General features: G+C 43.6%; 1 protein-coding gene across 1 annotated transcript; it reads left to right on the top strand.

The window, feature by feature from the left end:
- The first annotated feature begins 2,975 nt into the window (after positions 1 to 2,975).
- Positions 2,976 to 3,586, top strand: LOC147636789 (uncharacterized). Its single transcript, XM_086800967.1, has 2 exons — positions 2,976 to 3,181; positions 3,271 to 3,586. Exons 1-2 carry the CDS (start codon positions 2,976 to 2,978, stop codon positions 3,584 to 3,586), a joined length of 522 nt encoding a protein of 173 aa, XP_086657093.1.
- Positions 3,587 to 18,710: the final 15,124 nt, after the last annotated feature.

The raw sequence follows: 18,710 nt of genomic DNA, 5'->3' as shown, positions 1-18,710 counted from the left end.
TGCGTGGGTTGGTAGGCATGGGATCCTGCACCATTTCTAGTACGTATGGCTGATTAGAGGAGAGTCCGACCCTTGGGCATCTTGAAAGGCATGGTGATTGAGGTGGGAGGCATACCCTTCATCATGTCTTTTGTAGTGCTAAGCATGGAGGATTCTACTGCTGAGGAGTACAATCTGCTAGGCCGGTCCTTGGTTGTTGCGCGCCAGGCAAAGATCCAGCATAATTGGGAGCATAATCTGATGACCATCTGCAAGGGCCGTAGGAAGGTTAAATTCGCTCTTGAGGGAACGCCATCAAACTGAGCAAGTCAGTTTGGCCTGTCATTGCGGAAACAATGAATATGGCAGATGGCTTGGATGAAGATGAAGAGGACAAATTCTTGCGAGAAAATGAGGATTTGATTCCATTCTGCTCACTGGATGTGGCATGTATTGCTGCAGATTACCTCAGGCCTGCACCTGCGGTGTGTTAAGTCACCACCATGGACAAAGGGAACTTCTTTGGGGAAAAATTGCTGAGTTCTGATGAGGAGTATGCACCGAAAGATAACATGAAAGACATTCTAGAAAAGGAGCGCGCTTTTGAGGTGCAAATGAGCTGCATTACCCATGTCAAAGAGGATGTCTTGGAGACCATTTTTTTAGGAGATGACAGGGAGACTAAGCCGGCAAAAATTAGGAGATGACAAGGAGACTAAACCGGTGAAAATTAGTACCTTGCTGGAGCCCGCATTCAAAACGGATCTGGTGGAACTTCTGCGGGAATTCCGAGATGTGTTTGCCTGGGATTATGCTGACATGAAAGGTCTGGACACGATGTTCTACCAACACCGCATTTACTTGAGGCCGGATGCGATACCCTCCAGGCAGCAGTGTTATCGCATATACCCACATGTAGCCAAGCAGGTCAAGGAAGAGTTGGACTACTTGCGGAGAGTGGGATTCATAGCACCTATTGAAAACCGGGACTGGATTTCTCCTATAGTCATTGTCCCAAAGAAGAACAAGAAATTACGGATCTCTGTGGATTACAGAAAGCTTAATGCGACCACAGTCCCAGACCCTTTTCTCTTGCCCTACATGGATTCCATTCTGCATGATGTAGCAGGAGGGCACAAGATGTACTCGTTTCTTGATGGAGTCAGCGGCTACAATCAAATCCGGATGGCACTAGAGGATCAAGCCAAAACCGCATTATTCACCACATGAGTGTTTTTGTGCACAGTCATGTGGTTCGGTTTGCGCAATGCACCAACCCCAGCGCAACATGTATGAAATCTTTGGGCCCTTTCTCCACTGATTTTATGCACATTTTTTTGGATGATCTGAGTGTCTTTGGCACTAGTGTGCTGCATTTGGGGCACTTGTGGCTCTCTTTTCAGCGCTGCCGAGAGGTATCCTTTAGTCTTAACCGCTCAAGTGTGTTTTTGCGGTGCGAAGTGGCGAATTGCTGGGTCACACCATTTCCCAAGATGGCATTGCGGTTGATCCAGAGACAAAGTGGTGGCTATTATGCAAGCACCTGCACCTATGGATCCTAAAGGATGTAGGCAATTTCTAGGCCAAATTCGGTGTTGCATGGTCGCCATTTTTGCAATTTTTGGCACATTTGGCAATACCTTTAAATGTAGCCGCTCATTCTAACCGCTCATTTGGCAATACCGTTAAATGCAGCCGCTCATTCTAATCGCTCATTTGGCAATACCTTTAAATGTAGCCGCTCATTCTAACCGCTCATTTGGCAATACCTTTAAATGCAGCCGCACATTCTAACTGCTCATTTGGCAATACCTTTAAATGCAGCTGCTCATTCTAACCGCAAGGATTTTTGATGGACTGAAGACTGTGATTTGGCTTACTACCGGCTCAAGATTCAACTTTCTCAAGCGCCAGTGATGATTCCTCCTGATTGGGGGCTCCTGATTGGGGGGTGGATTTTCATGTTTTTGTGGATGCTTCAGATGTGGCAATCGGCAATGTTTTGATGCAAGAGCAGATTGCGGGATGGTTTTGCCCAATTTATTATGCCAGTCTTGCCGGTTGTCTTCTGCTGAAAAGAATTATTCCATTTATAGAGCGGGAAGGCCTTGGAGTGGTGTACTCTGTGCGGAAGTTCCGGCACTATCTTGTGGGCCGTCGATTTTTCTTCCATGTGGATCATTCTGCTCTTCTTTACTTGGTGCGGCAACAAAATTTAATAGGTAGATTGGCTCGATGGGTTCTATTATTACAGGAATTTGATTTTGAAGTCATCCATCACCCTGCTGCTCAGCATCCATGTGGTGGCAGATTACCTTTCTTGATTTTGAAGTCATCCATCACCCTGCTGCTCAGCATCCATGTGGTGGCAGATTACCTTTCTTGATTGGATTTGGGGGAGCCAGCACTCGGCGTGGATGATGAATTTCTAGATGCTTCACTGTTTGCAGTTCAGCCAAATGTGGAGGGGGTCCAGTCTGCAGAGGAAGGAGCACCTCTTCCGAGCATTCCATGGACCTGGTATGAAGAAATGTTTTCTTTTATCTCTAGTGGGGTGAGATGCTTGCTCATTTAAACAGGGATCAGCGGCGGCGCCTTGCTTTGCGGAGCCGGTCATTTGAAGTCTGTATGGGGAAACCTCATTATCGCAAAGTTGTAGATGCATCGTTTTGCGGTGCATCCTGCCCCATGAGCAGGAGTCAGTGTTGTGGGAAGCCCATTGTTGCGGAGTCAGTGGTGGGCATTTCTCAGGAAAAATCATAGCGAAGAAGGTCTTACAAAGTGGATTATGGTGGCCGTCTGTTCATGCGGATGCACAACAGCTTGTGTGGCAATGCGATGTTTGTCAACGCATGGGACAACTGTCCCAGTGACGGGATCGAATGCCTCTCCATTAGATTCTTCCTTTGGAGCCATTTTAGAAATGGGGTCTGGATTTTATAGGTCCAATCAAACCTGCAGTGGCTTTAACTAGGAACAGGTATATTCTTACTGCCATGGATTACTGTACGAAGTGGGTAGAAGCATGGGCTTTGCGGGATAGTACTACACTCTCTGTGGTGGCAAAGTGTCTCTTTAAGGATGTTTTTACCAAGTTTGACTGTCTAGTGGAATTGGTCAGTGATCGGGGCGGTCATTTTATTAATAAAGTCATCAAACGAATGACGGGGTTTTACTTTGTACTGCGTCGCAAATCGTCCCCGTATTACCCTTAGGCAAATGGGTAGGCAGAATCTTCCAATAAGTAGATAATCCGCATTCTGACTAAAGTGGTAAGTCTTCATCGGACAGATTGGGATGTGAAGCTGCCAACAACGGCACTTTGGGCTTACCACACATAGTGTTTAAAGTGGCAACTGGGATGACACCTTTCAAACTTGCTTTTGGCATGGAGGCCATCACACCGGTCGAATTTGTGGTTCCCAGTTTGCACCTTGCGAATATGGACAGATTACTACCAAAGGACTCATTGGCATACAGGATGGAGGTCATCCAGGAATTAGATGAAGGGAGGATAAAAAGCTTTTATTGGGTGCAAGAAATTCAAAGTCGCAGAAAGTGGCAAGTGGATCGGCATTTGAAGAAGAAATTTTTCCAAAGAGGGTAATTAGTGCTGGTGTTTTCTTCGTGCATTAAGGTGCGGTGGACCGGGCCGTTTTGGGTGTATGCTTCTTGCGGTCCCACTTCTTATTTCCTCGCAAATCTTCATGGGGAAGTTCTTTCTTCTCCCGTGTCAATGGGTTTCAGATGCGTCATTACTTTCCGGCGGTTCCTCTTCAATGCCCTTTTTCAATTTCTGAGGAGAATAAAATTTCTTTCATGATGGTTTTAGTCATTCCACATCAAGGGCGGCTTTTGTCAATTTATTTTTCTTGGTTTTTTCCAGGTGTCATATCTTCATGCATCAAAAAGTGGTCGTTGTTTTGCATGCACAAACTCCCTCCTTTTTGTGGAAAAGCATTCTATTTTTTCTCTTACTTTTCTGCTTGCCTTTTGCTCTTCTTCCTCGCACTCTTTTCTTCTGTAGCAGCCATGACTGCTTCTCTTGCGCAGTTTTTGCCGATCACGCCGATCGTGCATCTCGAGCAACCGGCTATTGATGCATGGCTCACCGATAAGTGCATCTGCATTTACTCCAACTTTGATTAGGAGCATGTGCAGGTACACCCGCAGTCATTGCCTTTGCTATGGCAATTAGCTGCTGGCGATATGGTGGCTCTATAGGATGTAGCGGTGGTGCTCACAGTGCAATACATTGAGCAGAAGCTACACTTGCCCTATCGACGGAGCTTGTGCTACCGCAAAACGGTGGCAATCCTCGCAGCCAAGATGGAGGCAAAGTTTGGTCCTAAAATCACGAGGGAGTATAAACTTTCAAGACGCACTGATTTGGCAGCCAAAGAGTACTATAGATGGTTTTTAGAAGCCATTTGGGTGCAGGCAAAGACTTATACAGTGTCAGTCAAGGTGAAACAGTTCTGATCAAAACTTCTAATTTCGGGCCTGTTTCTTGGGCTCGTGTTTTGAAGGACCGAATTCGATTTGAGGCCCAGGAGGTCTGTTTTCAGGTGTGCAGAAAGGGCAAGTAGTACACTCAAAGGTGGGTCAAATATTACAGATCTTGTTCCCTCTACCCGCTAATTTTTTGGTTTCTCTTCGGCCTTCCTGTCATTTTTCGGCTCCATTATCTACCAGTGCTTTAGTCACAATAATTATTTTCGGATGGAGTACCGGTGGTGGCCACCAGTAGCAGTTCTAGAGGCCAAAAGCGCTTGCATGCAGAAGTTGCCAGTGATACTGAATGGGGTGGTCACTGTTTTCCGATGGAGTACCGATGGCCAGTACAGTTCTAGAGGCCAAAAGCGCTTGCATGTAGCATGTAGAAGCGCTTGCATGCAAAAGCGCTTGCGTGCAAAAGTTGCCAGTGATACTGAACGGGGTGAAGTCACTGTTTTCCGATGAAGTACTGGTGGCCAGTACAGTTCTAGAGGCCAAAAGCGCTTGCATGCAGAAGTTGCATGTGATACTGAATGGGGTGAAGTCACTGTTTCTGTTACTGCTGCGACTGTGCCGGTGGGTACCCCTGTGCGCTCTTCGGTCGCAATGTCACCAAAGGGGGTTTCTGCTTTACACCGGTGGCGCCAACAGATTCAGGAGTGGTCACTGGTGAGCATGGCATCGGTCGTTGTGCCGGCTATTAACCTTTCAGTACCGATGCGCCTGCGGCAATTGAACAGCTCACAGCACCGACGGTTTTAGTTTTCAAGGTGGGTACCATAGTCTTTACTGATGCGGTAGTGACCACAATTCTTCCGTTTCCCTGTGAAACCCTGCAGTATGAGCTCCAACCCACACACTTGGAAAGTGTTGTGCGGTTTCTTCAGCATACCGTAGACTTCTGCCACCATGTTCCTCAAGCTAGCGCCCAAGCTACTTGCATCTCAACTCTTGAAAAGCGCAAGTGGTGCGGCTTCAATCCCAAAAAGATAATTTATTGCATGAAGCCAATAGGAGTCCCAGTCTTTAGAACAGAATTTCTGTGCTGGAGCGGCAGTTGCAAGAGGCTGAAAGCAGTGAGGAGGCAGGGTGCCAAGGCGTCTCATTGTCTTCTGGTAGAATTTGATCCTTCAATAACCTGTTACATATAGCAGAACAAATAGTAAAGGATAAAGACAAGACATTAATACAAGCATGTGAAACATAGAGAGGGGAAGGGACACATACCCCATAAGTTTTGAAACGCTCGTATCATACCACCCATATATTGATTGCAAGTTCAATATGGAGAGGCAAGTCCAGAGAACTGAAACATGTGCTCTGTGGTAAAGTGGTAGATGGAAAAGCCTATGTAGCTCTCTTTCTCCTCTTGAGAAGCATGCTCCACACATCGTCTAATGTCTTCTACTTCATGATCTTCTACTATGTGCTTGTGTCGTGCAAGGCATCTATCATGTCAACCATGTCATGATCTAGAACTTGATTCGAGTCCATAAAAGCTTGCTTGTGTTCCAATCCCATCGAGGTTGCCTCTTCCCTTGCTCTTTTTCTCCACTGAGGTTGGATATCCACTAGTTCATTATTGTTTAGGAAAACATTGAGGACAATAAGTAGATGTTACAAGTGATTTACTGGATATACGCTCCATTTTTTGGAATGATCGTTGCAAATTCTTCAACTTTGGGACACAATGTTTTCTTCTCTAAATTGATAAAATTTGAAAGGTTCATAGCACTTATCTCACGGGCTCCATGTATGTTGAATACGCATGTGAATTGAGGTCCAAATGAGGGGGATGTGGAGCTTCTTTTATACTTCATGCATGGCCTAGTCGGTATATTCTTGTTTTTTTTGGAAAGGTGTCGAGCCGCCAAAAAATTCACAATTTGAATGTGAAAAGGAATTAAAAAATGAACGTCAGTGGCCATCAAAATATGTTGGAATTAGGGTTAGGGTTGCATCAATGCACACACAAGATAGAGAATCTTGAGAGCACACAAACACGAGATTACAATAAACAAATGTGTGCCAGATACAAAAGATAAGTATACACACCCCAAAATGAGTAGATAAGAGGTTGTTGTACATAAACACAAGGAAAAAACCTCCTAGTGAGTGAAAAAGTACCCCGGAGGTCATAAGTGGGTTCACACACATCACTACCATATAATACTACAAAATAGGTGTCAAAATAACCGTTTAAAAAAAATCTATCGATGCGCATTTCAATGCTTTTTTTGACGCGTATATATCGATGGTTATATCGAGAGTTATATCAACAATTATTTCGATACCTGTCTCGATGACTATTTTAACGCTAGGGATTTTTAACAAAACCGCAGCACCTCACTATTAGCATTTTCAAAAAAAAAATCTTGCCCTCTCCAAAAAATTGGAGGTTCTCTTTTGTCCCTTCCACCATCCCTTTCTTGTTTCAATTTTTTTTAATGTGTGTCTCTAATATACACCTTCTAATTGTGTCCTCTCCGTTCCCCCACCATTGCATAGGCTTCTTGCAAGTTTGCATGAAGCTTATGCATAGATTTTGCATAGGCTTCTTGCAAGATTACATGAAGCTTATACATAGAGCTTGCATAGGCTTCTTGCAAGCTTATGCATAGCCTTTATGCATATAGGCTTATGCATAAGCCCTTATACAATACACTTATACATAAGCCTTATGCATAGGATAAGCCCTTATGCATTAGACTTAGGGTTTAGGGTTTATGTATAGGCTTAGGGTTTAGGGTTTATGCAATAGGCTTAGGGTGTAGGCTTATGTATAAGCCCTTATGCATAGCCTTTATGCATATAGGCTTATGTATAACACCTTATGCAAAATAGGGTATGTATGCATGAAGTTTAAATGTGTAACTAATCACTTTTTTTCATGTTATGTTTTGTAGGTCTTGCATTGTTGTCCTCTCCTTCGACTTTACATTGTCGAGGTAAGATCTCTTATTCATGCAACCTCATGTTTATTGCAACATCATGCCGGGTTTAGGATTATGCAAAGAGATATGGGGCATTATTGTAGGCCATCTAGAATGTTGTTTATGTCAAGTTAGGAGTGGTTATCTGTGAGTAGGTGGTTATAGTGGAAGGGGAGCCCTCCATCTTGTCACTATCCTTCTCTTCTTGTAAAAGAGAATTTTCCTTTGTCTTTAATAGTGGGGAGCATGTGGAAAGTCCTCAAAAGCTATCATCCGAAAAGGAAACTATCCACCCTGCTTGTCTAAGCAGTATCGCACTTCTGCACAGCCCACCACTACATAGGCCATGCCCTCGGACACTCCACGGCACATCACACAAACCCCACCCCACAGCTCGCTTGACTACTTCCAGTCATGTCGTAGACAAGATTATTACAGGTTGTTTCCATGGTGGTGACTCCGCAGACGCTTCTTCCCCTTGGCGCCGTTGCGAGTGCCCACCCATTGCCAGTTTGTGAGGAGACATTACACTCGTGCTCATCCCGTTGCTTTGACACAAATCCTGCTACCTCCAATCCGGCTTGTTCCTCCTATCAAGTAGTGGATTGAAATGTGGTCTTAGATGACGTTGGCAACAAGATGAAGTCTCAAATCCACTTTATGCTATGTAGCCTTTGCTCACAGCAGCTACATGACTATATGGCATAAACTTGATAAGGCCAAGAAGGAACAAGTCGTTAATCAAATCAAAAGTGACTTTATGCTAGCACCAGGTAGTGAAGAGGTCCATCCTAGATGGATAAAAGATCACATGGTGAATGTGATGAAGCACTTGCGCAATGACATCACACAACGCAAGGTAAAGTCAGGGGGACAAAAGCCTTAGAATTGCTCACACAAGAGATTTGGGAAGAGGAGTTTAGAAAGCACCGTGCAAATCTCCAAAGATATAAGCAGCAGGAGGAGGCTACAGGAAGTGAAGTGAATGGGCGGCATAGGGAGCTCCCATCTTGGAAGCGGTGGTGGGATGCTTTCCACACCTACTTTGTAAGTGTTGATGCACATACCACTTATTTTTTTTAGCATAATTGGCATTAAATTTTTTTAAATAAGTACTCATGCTTCATGCTTCTAGCTACAAGTGGTCAACGTGCTGCAATGCGAAGGAAAGGTACGCCCTATTGCATGGGACATATGCCCTCCTCAAAACAACTTGAGCAAGAGGGCCACAATGTGAATTGGATAGATGTGGTAAATATGGTAAGCCTCTACATTTTCTACCCATCAATTAGTTTTTTCCTCACTTGTCATTTCTAAGTTTTTTCCCTTAAATACTCTTTTGTAGGGACCAATGCCAAACCCTGAGGGCAACAACGATGATTAGAAGCTATGTATAGGAGTCAGGCCTCCACTGGTGTACTTATTTTTGTCAGCTCTATGTCTCTTCATGCTTCCAGATGAGAGTGGTCGGTCGTGCTGCGATGCAGAGGAAAGGTACGCCCTATTGCACGAGATGTATGCCCTCCTTGAGCAACTTAAGCAAGAGGGCCACAATGTGAATCGGACGGAGATGATGAATATGGTAAACCTCTACATTTTCCACCCATAAATTAGTTTTTTCCTCACTTTTCATTTCTAAGTTTTGTCCCTTGGATACTCTTTTATAGGGACTATTGCTAAACCCCAAGGGCAACGATGATGATTATGAGCTATATATAGGAGTTGGGCCTCTAGTAGCATACTTCATTTTGTCGGCTCTATGCCTCTTTTTGTATACTTTTTGTTGGCTCCATTATGAGCTATGTAACTTTTGTTACTTAATAAAAATTTAAGTTACATGGCCTTTCATTATAGAGAACAGGTATACAGGTACACCCAGGATTGCACCTGGGTGTACCGTTATTTAGAAAATAAATAAAACCTGCATATCTGTCGACGTAAGCGTCAAAATAAGTGTCAAAACATTCATAAAAAATGCATCGTTGTTGTCAACATCAAAATACGGGTTGCAATAGTAGTCGTTGTTAGCGTCGAAACCAGTGTCCCAATAAGTGTCAAAATAGTGGTCGAAAAGTAGCATTAATCTTCAATGTTTATATCGACCGTATTTTGACGTGTATATTAACGTACATATCGATGGTATTGTATCGATGTGCATATGGACGCTTTCACGGATTTTTTATATGCTCAAAACCGTCAAAACAAATGTCAAAAATCAACCCGCATCGTGTAATAGTGCACCTCTCTCCCTTACAACTCCCTTACAATGCAGTAACATGTATCACTTCTGAGATGATAAACTTTGCAAGTGAAGTAACACTTTTGTCAACATTAGTTTAATCCAACAAAGTGGGTTGGTTGATTGGATGCACACTGAAATGAGAGCGAGAGTGAGGGTGATGAGAGGCTTGTTGGCTAGCAGCAGCAAGGGAATGAGAAAAGGCAGTGGAGGAGAGGGAGTGAGGGTTTTGGAACCATTGACGTTAGTGTTGGCCAGACAGTTGGTGAGGATAGTAATTGAGAGCGTTGCCAGTATTGTTGCAAGTGGTGCATCCTCCTTGTCCACTGAAGATGTCAACCGCCGCTGGCTACTCCCCTAGGCTCCTCAGATAGTTTCACACACGTGTTCATGTTGGCAAGAATTGTACAAGACCAACCATTGGTCTGGTGGCTCTATGCCATACAGAGGGAGAGCATGTCAGGGGGGGGGGAGAGCGTAAGTGGGAGAGAGAGTGAGAGACTTTTGCAGTGAGGGGTTGACGGCGGAAGGGTGAGGGAGAGAGAGGGAGAGTCGAGGGGTTGACAAAAGGGTGATGGAGAGAGAGGAAGAGGTTACTACTGTGGGGGAGTGACAAAGAGCCGTGAGACATAGAGAGCAAGAGAGGAAGCCACGAGAAGGCTAGCAAGGATGTGAGGGTGAGTGAGAGAGAGAGTGGTGAGAAGGTGGCTATAGCGAGGGGGCAAGCTGAGATGGGGGCAGGTCTTTCACACTGAGACGAGAGGAGAGGGGGGGGACATCGTAGAGAAGAGGGGGTTGCTGTCATTGTCGAGAGAAGGATAGGTTTTATAGGAGCACGAGGGTGGCCTAGAGCACTACAGATGAGTACGAGAGAAAGAAGGAGCCAACACCGATGTAGAGGAAGAAGACCTGGCTGGTGGAAGACAAAGGCCATGTTTCCAAAGATGGAATCTCATTAGGTCTAGCAAAGGTACAAGATATAGTGAAATGGCCACAACCGTCCAATATCAAGGAAATTTGAGGATTTCTCGGTATCACAAGGGGGTACCGTATCTTTATTTAGGTTTATGAAAGGATAGCCACACCTTTAACCAAGCTACCACAACCATCTACAACATCAAGGAAATTTTAGGATTTCTCGGGGGTACCGTATCTTTATTTAGGATTATGAAAGGATAGCCATACCTTTAACCAAGATTCTTAAAAAATACAAAGGTAGTTTGGATTACAAAGTATCAACAAAGCTTCAACAAAATCAAGGGGCTCTCACAACTTCCTTCACCTACTGAATCTTGATACAAATTTTGTAGTAGTCATTGATGTTAGTGGATTAACTGGCAGTGGAGTCCTCTTACAAGAAAGGAAGCCAATAGCATACACTTCAAGGAAACTCCCATCAACCAGTCATCCAAGACATATGATGATGCTGAATATTCTACAAAGGAGTTTCTTTTGAATGGGATTGAAGAAGGATGTACTCAGGTATGTCACACAATACCTAACGTGTCAGAGAAATAAGGACAAAAGAGTAAAGATACCAAGAAGGCCAATGTTGAGAAAATTGTTATGCCAGCCCAGAGCACTTTGGAAACTCAACCAATTAGAATCCTTATCTCTAAAGAAAGGACTCTCAGAAATAAATTCATTAGGGAACATCTAATTTAGTGGAAGGAATTCTGAACAAAAGACGCTACGTGGGAAGATGAATCTTAGTTGTATTAAGATTTTCCTTACTGATTGTCAAGATGAGGACATCTCGATTTCTTTAAGGGAGGAAAGATATAAAATCTCTATTTTTTTTAGCTCGCGTGAGAACCTCTTTATAAACTTATATATATATATATATATACCTCTGGAGGAGATAGGTAGCAAGCTACCAATCTAGCCTCCTTGGTTCTTCGTTGGCCAATAGGTCCTCCTCCTTGTGCATCGAAAAGCTCAGGGTGACCCCATTGCCTAAAAATGATGGAAGAAATTGGCTAGACCCCTCTTGGACAACGTCTTCAACCAACCACCACAATTGTTTTGTTGTTTTTTTTCTCCACCGGCGGCCAACCTCATCACACTGGGCCCTCCTCCCTTAAACGTCAGTTCTAATTGCCATGCTGTGTAGACCTCCTTCTCCCACCGTGTCGTCTTCTCCCACCCACCAGTCAAGGGAAGCATTCCTCTTGTGTTCTTTACATCCCTGCTCTTGGTTTTCATCTGTTGTTAGTGCATGAGGTGTGCAAGACTGGCATCTGGGTGGAGTTTAAGGAGCACTCTGTTGCTCTACAGGACCGCAAGATTGGCCAAGTTGTTTGGGAAGGCGGAATGGAGAATGGTATATAAAAGTCCCTTGTATGCTTGAAATAATGGCCCTAGGGCCATTCTTCCATCCATGGTGTGCTTTAGAATAGCCAATCTCTACACATCCATGCAAAATACATCAAAATTGGCCATGGAAGAATGGCCTTGGGCCATTCTTATAAGCACAATGTGGTAGAAAGATTAGTCCTATAGCCATCCCCCCCCTCACGTGCTCTCCCTCTGTATGATGTAGACCCCCCAGACCAATGGTGGGTCTCATACAATTGTTGCCAAAACCAACACATGTGTGAAACTATCTGAGAAACCTAGGGAGGAGTAGCCAACGTTTCCAGACTAGTGGGTCCAAATGCACCAACATGTGCACAAGGTACGATTGCTATGCGGTAGAGTTGACATCTTTGGTACAAGGAGGATGCACCACTTGCAACAATACTGGCAACGCTCTCAATTACCATCCTCACCAACTGTCTGGCCACCAACATCAATGGTGCCAGAATCCTCACTCCCTCTCCCCCACTGCCTTTTCTCATTCCCTCACTAGCCAAGCCTCTCATCACCCTCACTCTTGCTCACTCGCTTCAATGTGCATCCAATCAGCCACCCCCCTTTGTTGGATTCAACTGAGGTTGTCAAAAGTGTTACTTCACTTGAAAAGTTGATCATCTCAGAAGTGATACATGTTACTACATTATAAGGGAGAGAGGTGAGGCCATTGAGACGGAGAGACCCACTACCAAAGTCAATAAAGGGCTCCTAGGTTGCAAACCCCATTGAGCATTCTATTGTCTTCTATTATGCCAAGTCACACAGAAGAGAGCACTCTGATTATAGCAGTGATAGAATGTAGACGAGAGACTAGGCATGGAGATGGGTGGTGGGATATGGTGTTGAAGGGGATGAAGGAGAGCAACATTGGATGTATTGATACCTTCTTAGGCTATTGGAGCGGTGATATTTAATGGGGTTTGAATGGGGCGGACAGGGAGAACAAGATTGCAACATGAATGATACGAGAAAATTTGAAAATGAGGTCAGCGTGGTTAGTAATGAGGCATGTTGAACACTTGGCTACAATCAACCCACAGAGAGAAAATGGCCGTTACCATCCTCTGAGGCTATAAGTTTTGGTAAATCTACTCCTTGCCATGTAAGTGCCTTTCTCTAAATAGTAGATTTGCAGATGTGGTTGAATAGATTGTCTGATGCATGGAGTCATATATTAGAGAGGTAAATGTAGGATCTTATGTATGTAATTTTTGGTTGCATGGATTGCTACAAATGACAATGGAAATAAAAGACTGTGATGAGATCTATTTTTCAATTGTTTTTTTTACTAACCAAGAGATGTGTTCTCTTGGGGAAACTATTCCGATGTGATCTATTTAGTGATCATCTGGGGCAACTGGGTACTGTTGAGAGCCTTGATATCCCAAGCTCATCTACATCTTCATCGGCAGTACATCATGAGCTTGAGAGGGGCTGTTGAGATTCAAGCTCGATGTCAGTGTGAGCCAGCTATGCTATGTGCTGGCAGATTAGGTAGGAACATGTGTGAGACATAAATGACCGCGTGTCCAGCTGGTCATAGTGTGTGGACATTAGCTAGGGTTAGTAGAGTGTGGACACAACTCATTGTGTGTTGTGTGGATTATGGATTAGTGCATTATGCTTTGTGTGAGAGTGGACATGGCTTCCCTCTATGGTTAGGGTTTGCAATAGACATTAGGGTTTGTTCCTGTGTGTGTGTCTCCTCCCCCTCTACCGATCTTTCAACATGGTATCAGAGCCTTGTGCTGTTTATTAGGGTTTATGAGTGAGTGAGTGAAGAGGGAGAAGAAGAAGCTGTGAAAAGAAGCTGTGAAGCTGGCCATTGGAGCTGTGAAGCTTGGAGCACACCAAATACTATCAGATCTGAAAGCTTGGCCTACCGGGTAAGGTCTTCTAAACATCCTTGAGCAGATTGCAGGTGAAACAGGCAAAAGCAAAGCATTTTAGAGCAAATCAAAGCAAAGCAAAATTCTGGTTTTTGAAGCTTTCCATTAAAGCTTGGCAACATTGATGTATGGTGGAAATACGTGTGATTCTGGCAAAAGACATATGCATTTGTCAAAGAGGGATGTATTGGCAACCCATGTGCAAGCCTTGAACAAAGTTTGGAGCAATTTGGATGTATTTGATTGAGTGAAAATTCTGGTTTTTTGAGCTCTCACAAAACAGTGAAAAAGAAGCCCAAATTTGAAGCATTTGGAGTGAGTTTTTTGCAAAAATCCAAGCATTGATGGGTCACACATATGCCTAGGTGTCTTGGGGACTATTCTCCATCATCAATTAACCCTACAACCACTCCCAAACCCCTGATTTGCAGGCGGCGCAGCCCATACAGAGAAAACAGGGCAGTTTTCTGGTATTTTTCACACAAAGAGGTCAAATTTCACTTATGTGCTTGATTACTTCCACAATTGTTTTAGAAATTGGATGCTTTACATCTTGGAGAAGAGGGCTATGTGATTTGTTTGGTCAATGATGCCTAATTGAGCTAGGAATGAGCTGATTAAAACAGGCTGTCCACTGGTTGCAAAGAAACAGAGCATTTTAATCGAGCAATTAATCTTTGGTGTTTTACAATTGGACAAATTTCTCTTACATGGACTTGATGGACACTATTGCTAAGCCAATGAATGCCTGGTTGCTCAATTTGGTCAAATATTGAAGAAATTAGAGCCAAATCATTACTGGTTTTTCTGGTTTTTCTGATTTTTCCAAAAACAGAAAAAGGGGTTTTCAAAAATTGATAATTACACATGTCAGATGGAGTTGATACTCAACATTGAGGTTCATTAGGTGTCAATGCAAGTTTCCTATACTTGATTGCACCATTACATTGCGATTTGGAGCCTTGGAAGGCATGTCAATTCAGGGTATCCCGCATTGCGTGAGTCAGTTCATCTCGGATGATTACAGGTAGATTTTCTACATCAAATTTGGAGTTTGTTGGCTATCTTGGAGTATCTGGAACATTCATTGGAGTGTGGTTGAGCTGAGGAAGGCTCATTTACAGATTTGAAGTGTGCGGAAGGTGTACGCATTGAGCAACATGTCGGATAATCCAGTTCAGATAGTTGGTGAAAAGCTAGATAGGAAGAACTTCGAGGCATGGAAGTACAGGATAAAGAGCTTCTTGAAAGGAAAAGGATTTTGGAATCTCATTACAGCTGCTGAGCCTGAGCCTGAGCTACCTTGGCAACCTACACAGCAGCAGCTTATTGCTCATAGAGCATTCAAAGTGCTGCATTATTTGTCTATATGCATTTCTGATGCTATGCTCATACACATTCAGGATGCTGAGAATCCCAAAGATGCATGGGATACTTTGGTCAAGATGTTTGATACACATACGAGTGCTCGCAAGTCTCAATTGCGACAGCAGATACACAATGTGAAAAGGAATAAAAGGAGCATACATGATTATGTGCAAGAAATGAAGAAGTTTGCAGATGCATTGGCCACAATAAATGCCCCCATGCTTGATGATGATTTGGTGGATATTACCTTGCGTGGTCTTGGCAAGGAATACAAATCATTTGATACATCTATCTCAGTGAGGAGTACAGGTCTCCCCGACTTTGATGAGTTGGTTTCACTCTTGTTGGTTGAGGAAATCAAGCTCAGTGATTCATTTCTGGATGCATCTACTAGCCATGATGATGGCAGAAATCAGGCTTTCTACTCGCATAGAGGCTTTAGAGGCAGGGGGAGATTTGCATCACGTGGACGTGGTGGTAATGGTCGTGGATGGCAGGATAGGCCTCCACAACAGAATTTTCAGCCTTCATATGGTGCTCGAGGTGGTCGCGGATATGCACCTCAAAGAGGTCGTGGTAACCCCCGTGGAAGAGGACGTTGGCAAGGCCAACAAAATTCTATGCAAGATGTGGAATGCCATTATTGTGGCAAATATGGTCATATGGCGATAGATTGTTTCCGTAAACAGAATGATTTGAGAGGGGGAAGAGCACAACGTGGTGGTCATTATGGTGGAAACTATGCACAACATGGTGGTAACTATGCATCAAGTAGCAATGATGGAACTGCAAATCATTTGTTTGCCATGAAGCATGTTGTGGGTTCTATGACAACAAATGCTGAGAATGAAGATACATGGTATATGGACTCAGGAGCATCAAACCATATGACATGTCATGGTGAATGGTTTGAGCACATGAAGCCAATGGATGTCAAAGGCTATGTGGAAACAGGTGATGATACCCAGCATGTCATTACACATGTTGGAAGTGTACCATTGGTCATGCATAATGGTCAGACAAAGTCTATGTCAGATGTGTTGTATGTGCCTTCGATCACTAAAAGCTTGGCCTCAGTTGGTCAAATGGTAGAACAGGGATTACAGGTTAGATTCAATGAGCATGGATGCTTCGTTGAAGACTTCAAACATGGATGTAGAGTGATTGCTAAAGGCAAGAAAGAAGGAAGACTGTTTAAGCTGGATGCTGGAATTCCTGAGCTAAAATCAGCCATGTTCTCAAAGAGCAGGAATGTGGTACAGGATATTAATATGTGGCACAAGAGGATTGGCCATGTCAATATACAGAGATTAAAGAACATGCAAACAAGAGGCATTGTCAATGGTTTGCCTAGGTTCAAATATGATGGACATATGCATGTTTGTGAAGCCTGTCAGTTTGGGAAGCAGGAAAGATTGAGATTTCCTAGAGAAGGAAATATGAGTAACAGGCCACTTGAGATAGTACACAGTGATGTATGGGGTCCTGCACAAAACCCATCTATCAAAGGCAGTTTATACTATGTTACATTCATTGATGACTTTAGCAGGATGACATGGATATACTTTCTGAAAGAGAAGAGTGAAGTGTTGGAAAAATTCATGGATTTCAAAGCTTTTGCAGAAAAGCAGTATGGCTGTTGGATTAAATGTCTGAGGACATATGGAGGTGGTGAATACACCTCAAAAGCTTTTGAGCATTTCTTGAGGAAGCATGGAATAAGAAGATAGTTGACATGCAGGTATACACCTCAGCAGAATGGTGTGGCTGAGAGAAAGAATAGAGTTATATGTGAAGTGGCAAGGGCAATTCTTAATTGAAAGAGCATGCCAGATTACTATTGGGCAGAAGCATGTGCTACTGCAGTTTATATATTGAACAAAACACCTACAGCAGCCATTCATGGAAGCACGCCAGAGATGCGGCTCACAGGTTACAGGCCAGACATTGGACATCTTAAAGTTTTTGGATGCATAGCTTATGTGCATGTGCCTGATGAAAGAAGAAGGAAGTTGGATCCTAAGGCAGAGAAATGTATATTTGTTGGATATGCACAGGATCGAAAGGCCTACAAGTGTTATAATCCACAAACTAGACAAGTGGTCATCTCACGTGATGTGGTGTTTGATGAGCTTGCTAGTTGGTATAAAGCAAAAGATAAGGGTGTTATTGAGTCACTTGAGGCTGATGTTCATGTGAACTTGCCACCACAAGCAAGTTCTAGTTCTACTACTATGTCTGGGCCAGCAGAAGCTGAGAGTAGCAGTGTACGTCCATGGTCAGGACGTTTGAGGCATGAGAGTGTAAGCACTGGGAGTAGTGCTATGGATAAAGGCAAAAAGAAAGTTGAAGGAATTGGAATCACAGGATATGAGTCATCTAGTTCTGAGAGTTTGGATGAGGAGCTTGGCATACCTATTTTACGCACACCTGGTGCTAGGCAGGACAGATATGTGCCACCACATGCTAGAGTTATAGGTGTACAGAGTGACCCGCAGGCATTGCGGAGATCCCAGAGAGTCAGATATCCTGTTGACAGGTTGACATATAGAGATTTTGCTATGCACTATGCATACATAACATCTATGGTGAAGCATGTGGAACCTACATGCTATACAGAGGCTATTGGAGAGCATGTATGGGAAAAAGCAATGGATGTAGAGATGGACGCATTGGTCCATAATGATACATGGGACTTGGTTGCACTACCAAAGGACAAGAATGTTATTGGATGTAAATGGGTTTACAAAGTGAAGTGCAAATCTGATGGTTCTATTGAGAGACATAAAGCAAGATTGGTAGCAAAGGGTTATGCACAGACCCAAGGATTGGATTATGATGAGACGTTTAGTCCAGTGGCTAAGATGGGCACAGTGAGAGCAATCATTGCTATGGCTGCAGCTAATGGCTGGGAAATGCATCAGATGGATGTTAAGAATGCATTTCTGAATGGAGATCTACAAGAAGAAGTATACATGGCACAGCCAGAAGGGTATGTACACCCTAGATATCCTACTCACGTATGCAGGTTGAAAAAGGCATTGTATGGTCTAAAGCAAGCACCACGTGCTTGGAGTGATAAGATGAGCAGATATCTTATCTCACTTGGTTTTCAGATTTCTACAGCAGATTCTTCACTCTATGTGAAGAAGACACAGCATGGGATTGTTTTACTAGTCATCTATGTGGATGACTTGATTATTACAGGTGATCATAGTGCAGATGTGATGCATGTCAAGAAAGCTTTGAGTGGGCAATTTGACATGAAAGATCTTGGTGAGTTGAGATACTTCCTTGGAATTGAAGTGGTGAAAGATCATGCAGGTACTTGGTTAGTACAGCGCCAATATGCATTGGATATGTTGGCAAAGTATGGCATGACAGGGTGTAAGCCTATGAGTACACCATTGGAGCAAAATGTAAAGTTGCGGGCTGATTATGGCGAGGAAT

The sequence above is a fragment of the Cibotium barometz genome, chromosome 7 (assembly GCF_041138505.1).
Source record: "Cibotium barometz isolate CiBa-2024 chromosome 7, ASM4113850v1, whole genome shotgun sequence".
Lineage (NCBI taxonomy): Eukaryota > Viridiplantae > Streptophyta > Polypodiopsida > Cyatheales > Cibotiaceae > Cibotium > Cibotium barometz.
The sequence above is the reverse complement of the archived record's forward strand: the minus strand, read 5'-3'. Positions and strand labels throughout refer to the sequence as shown.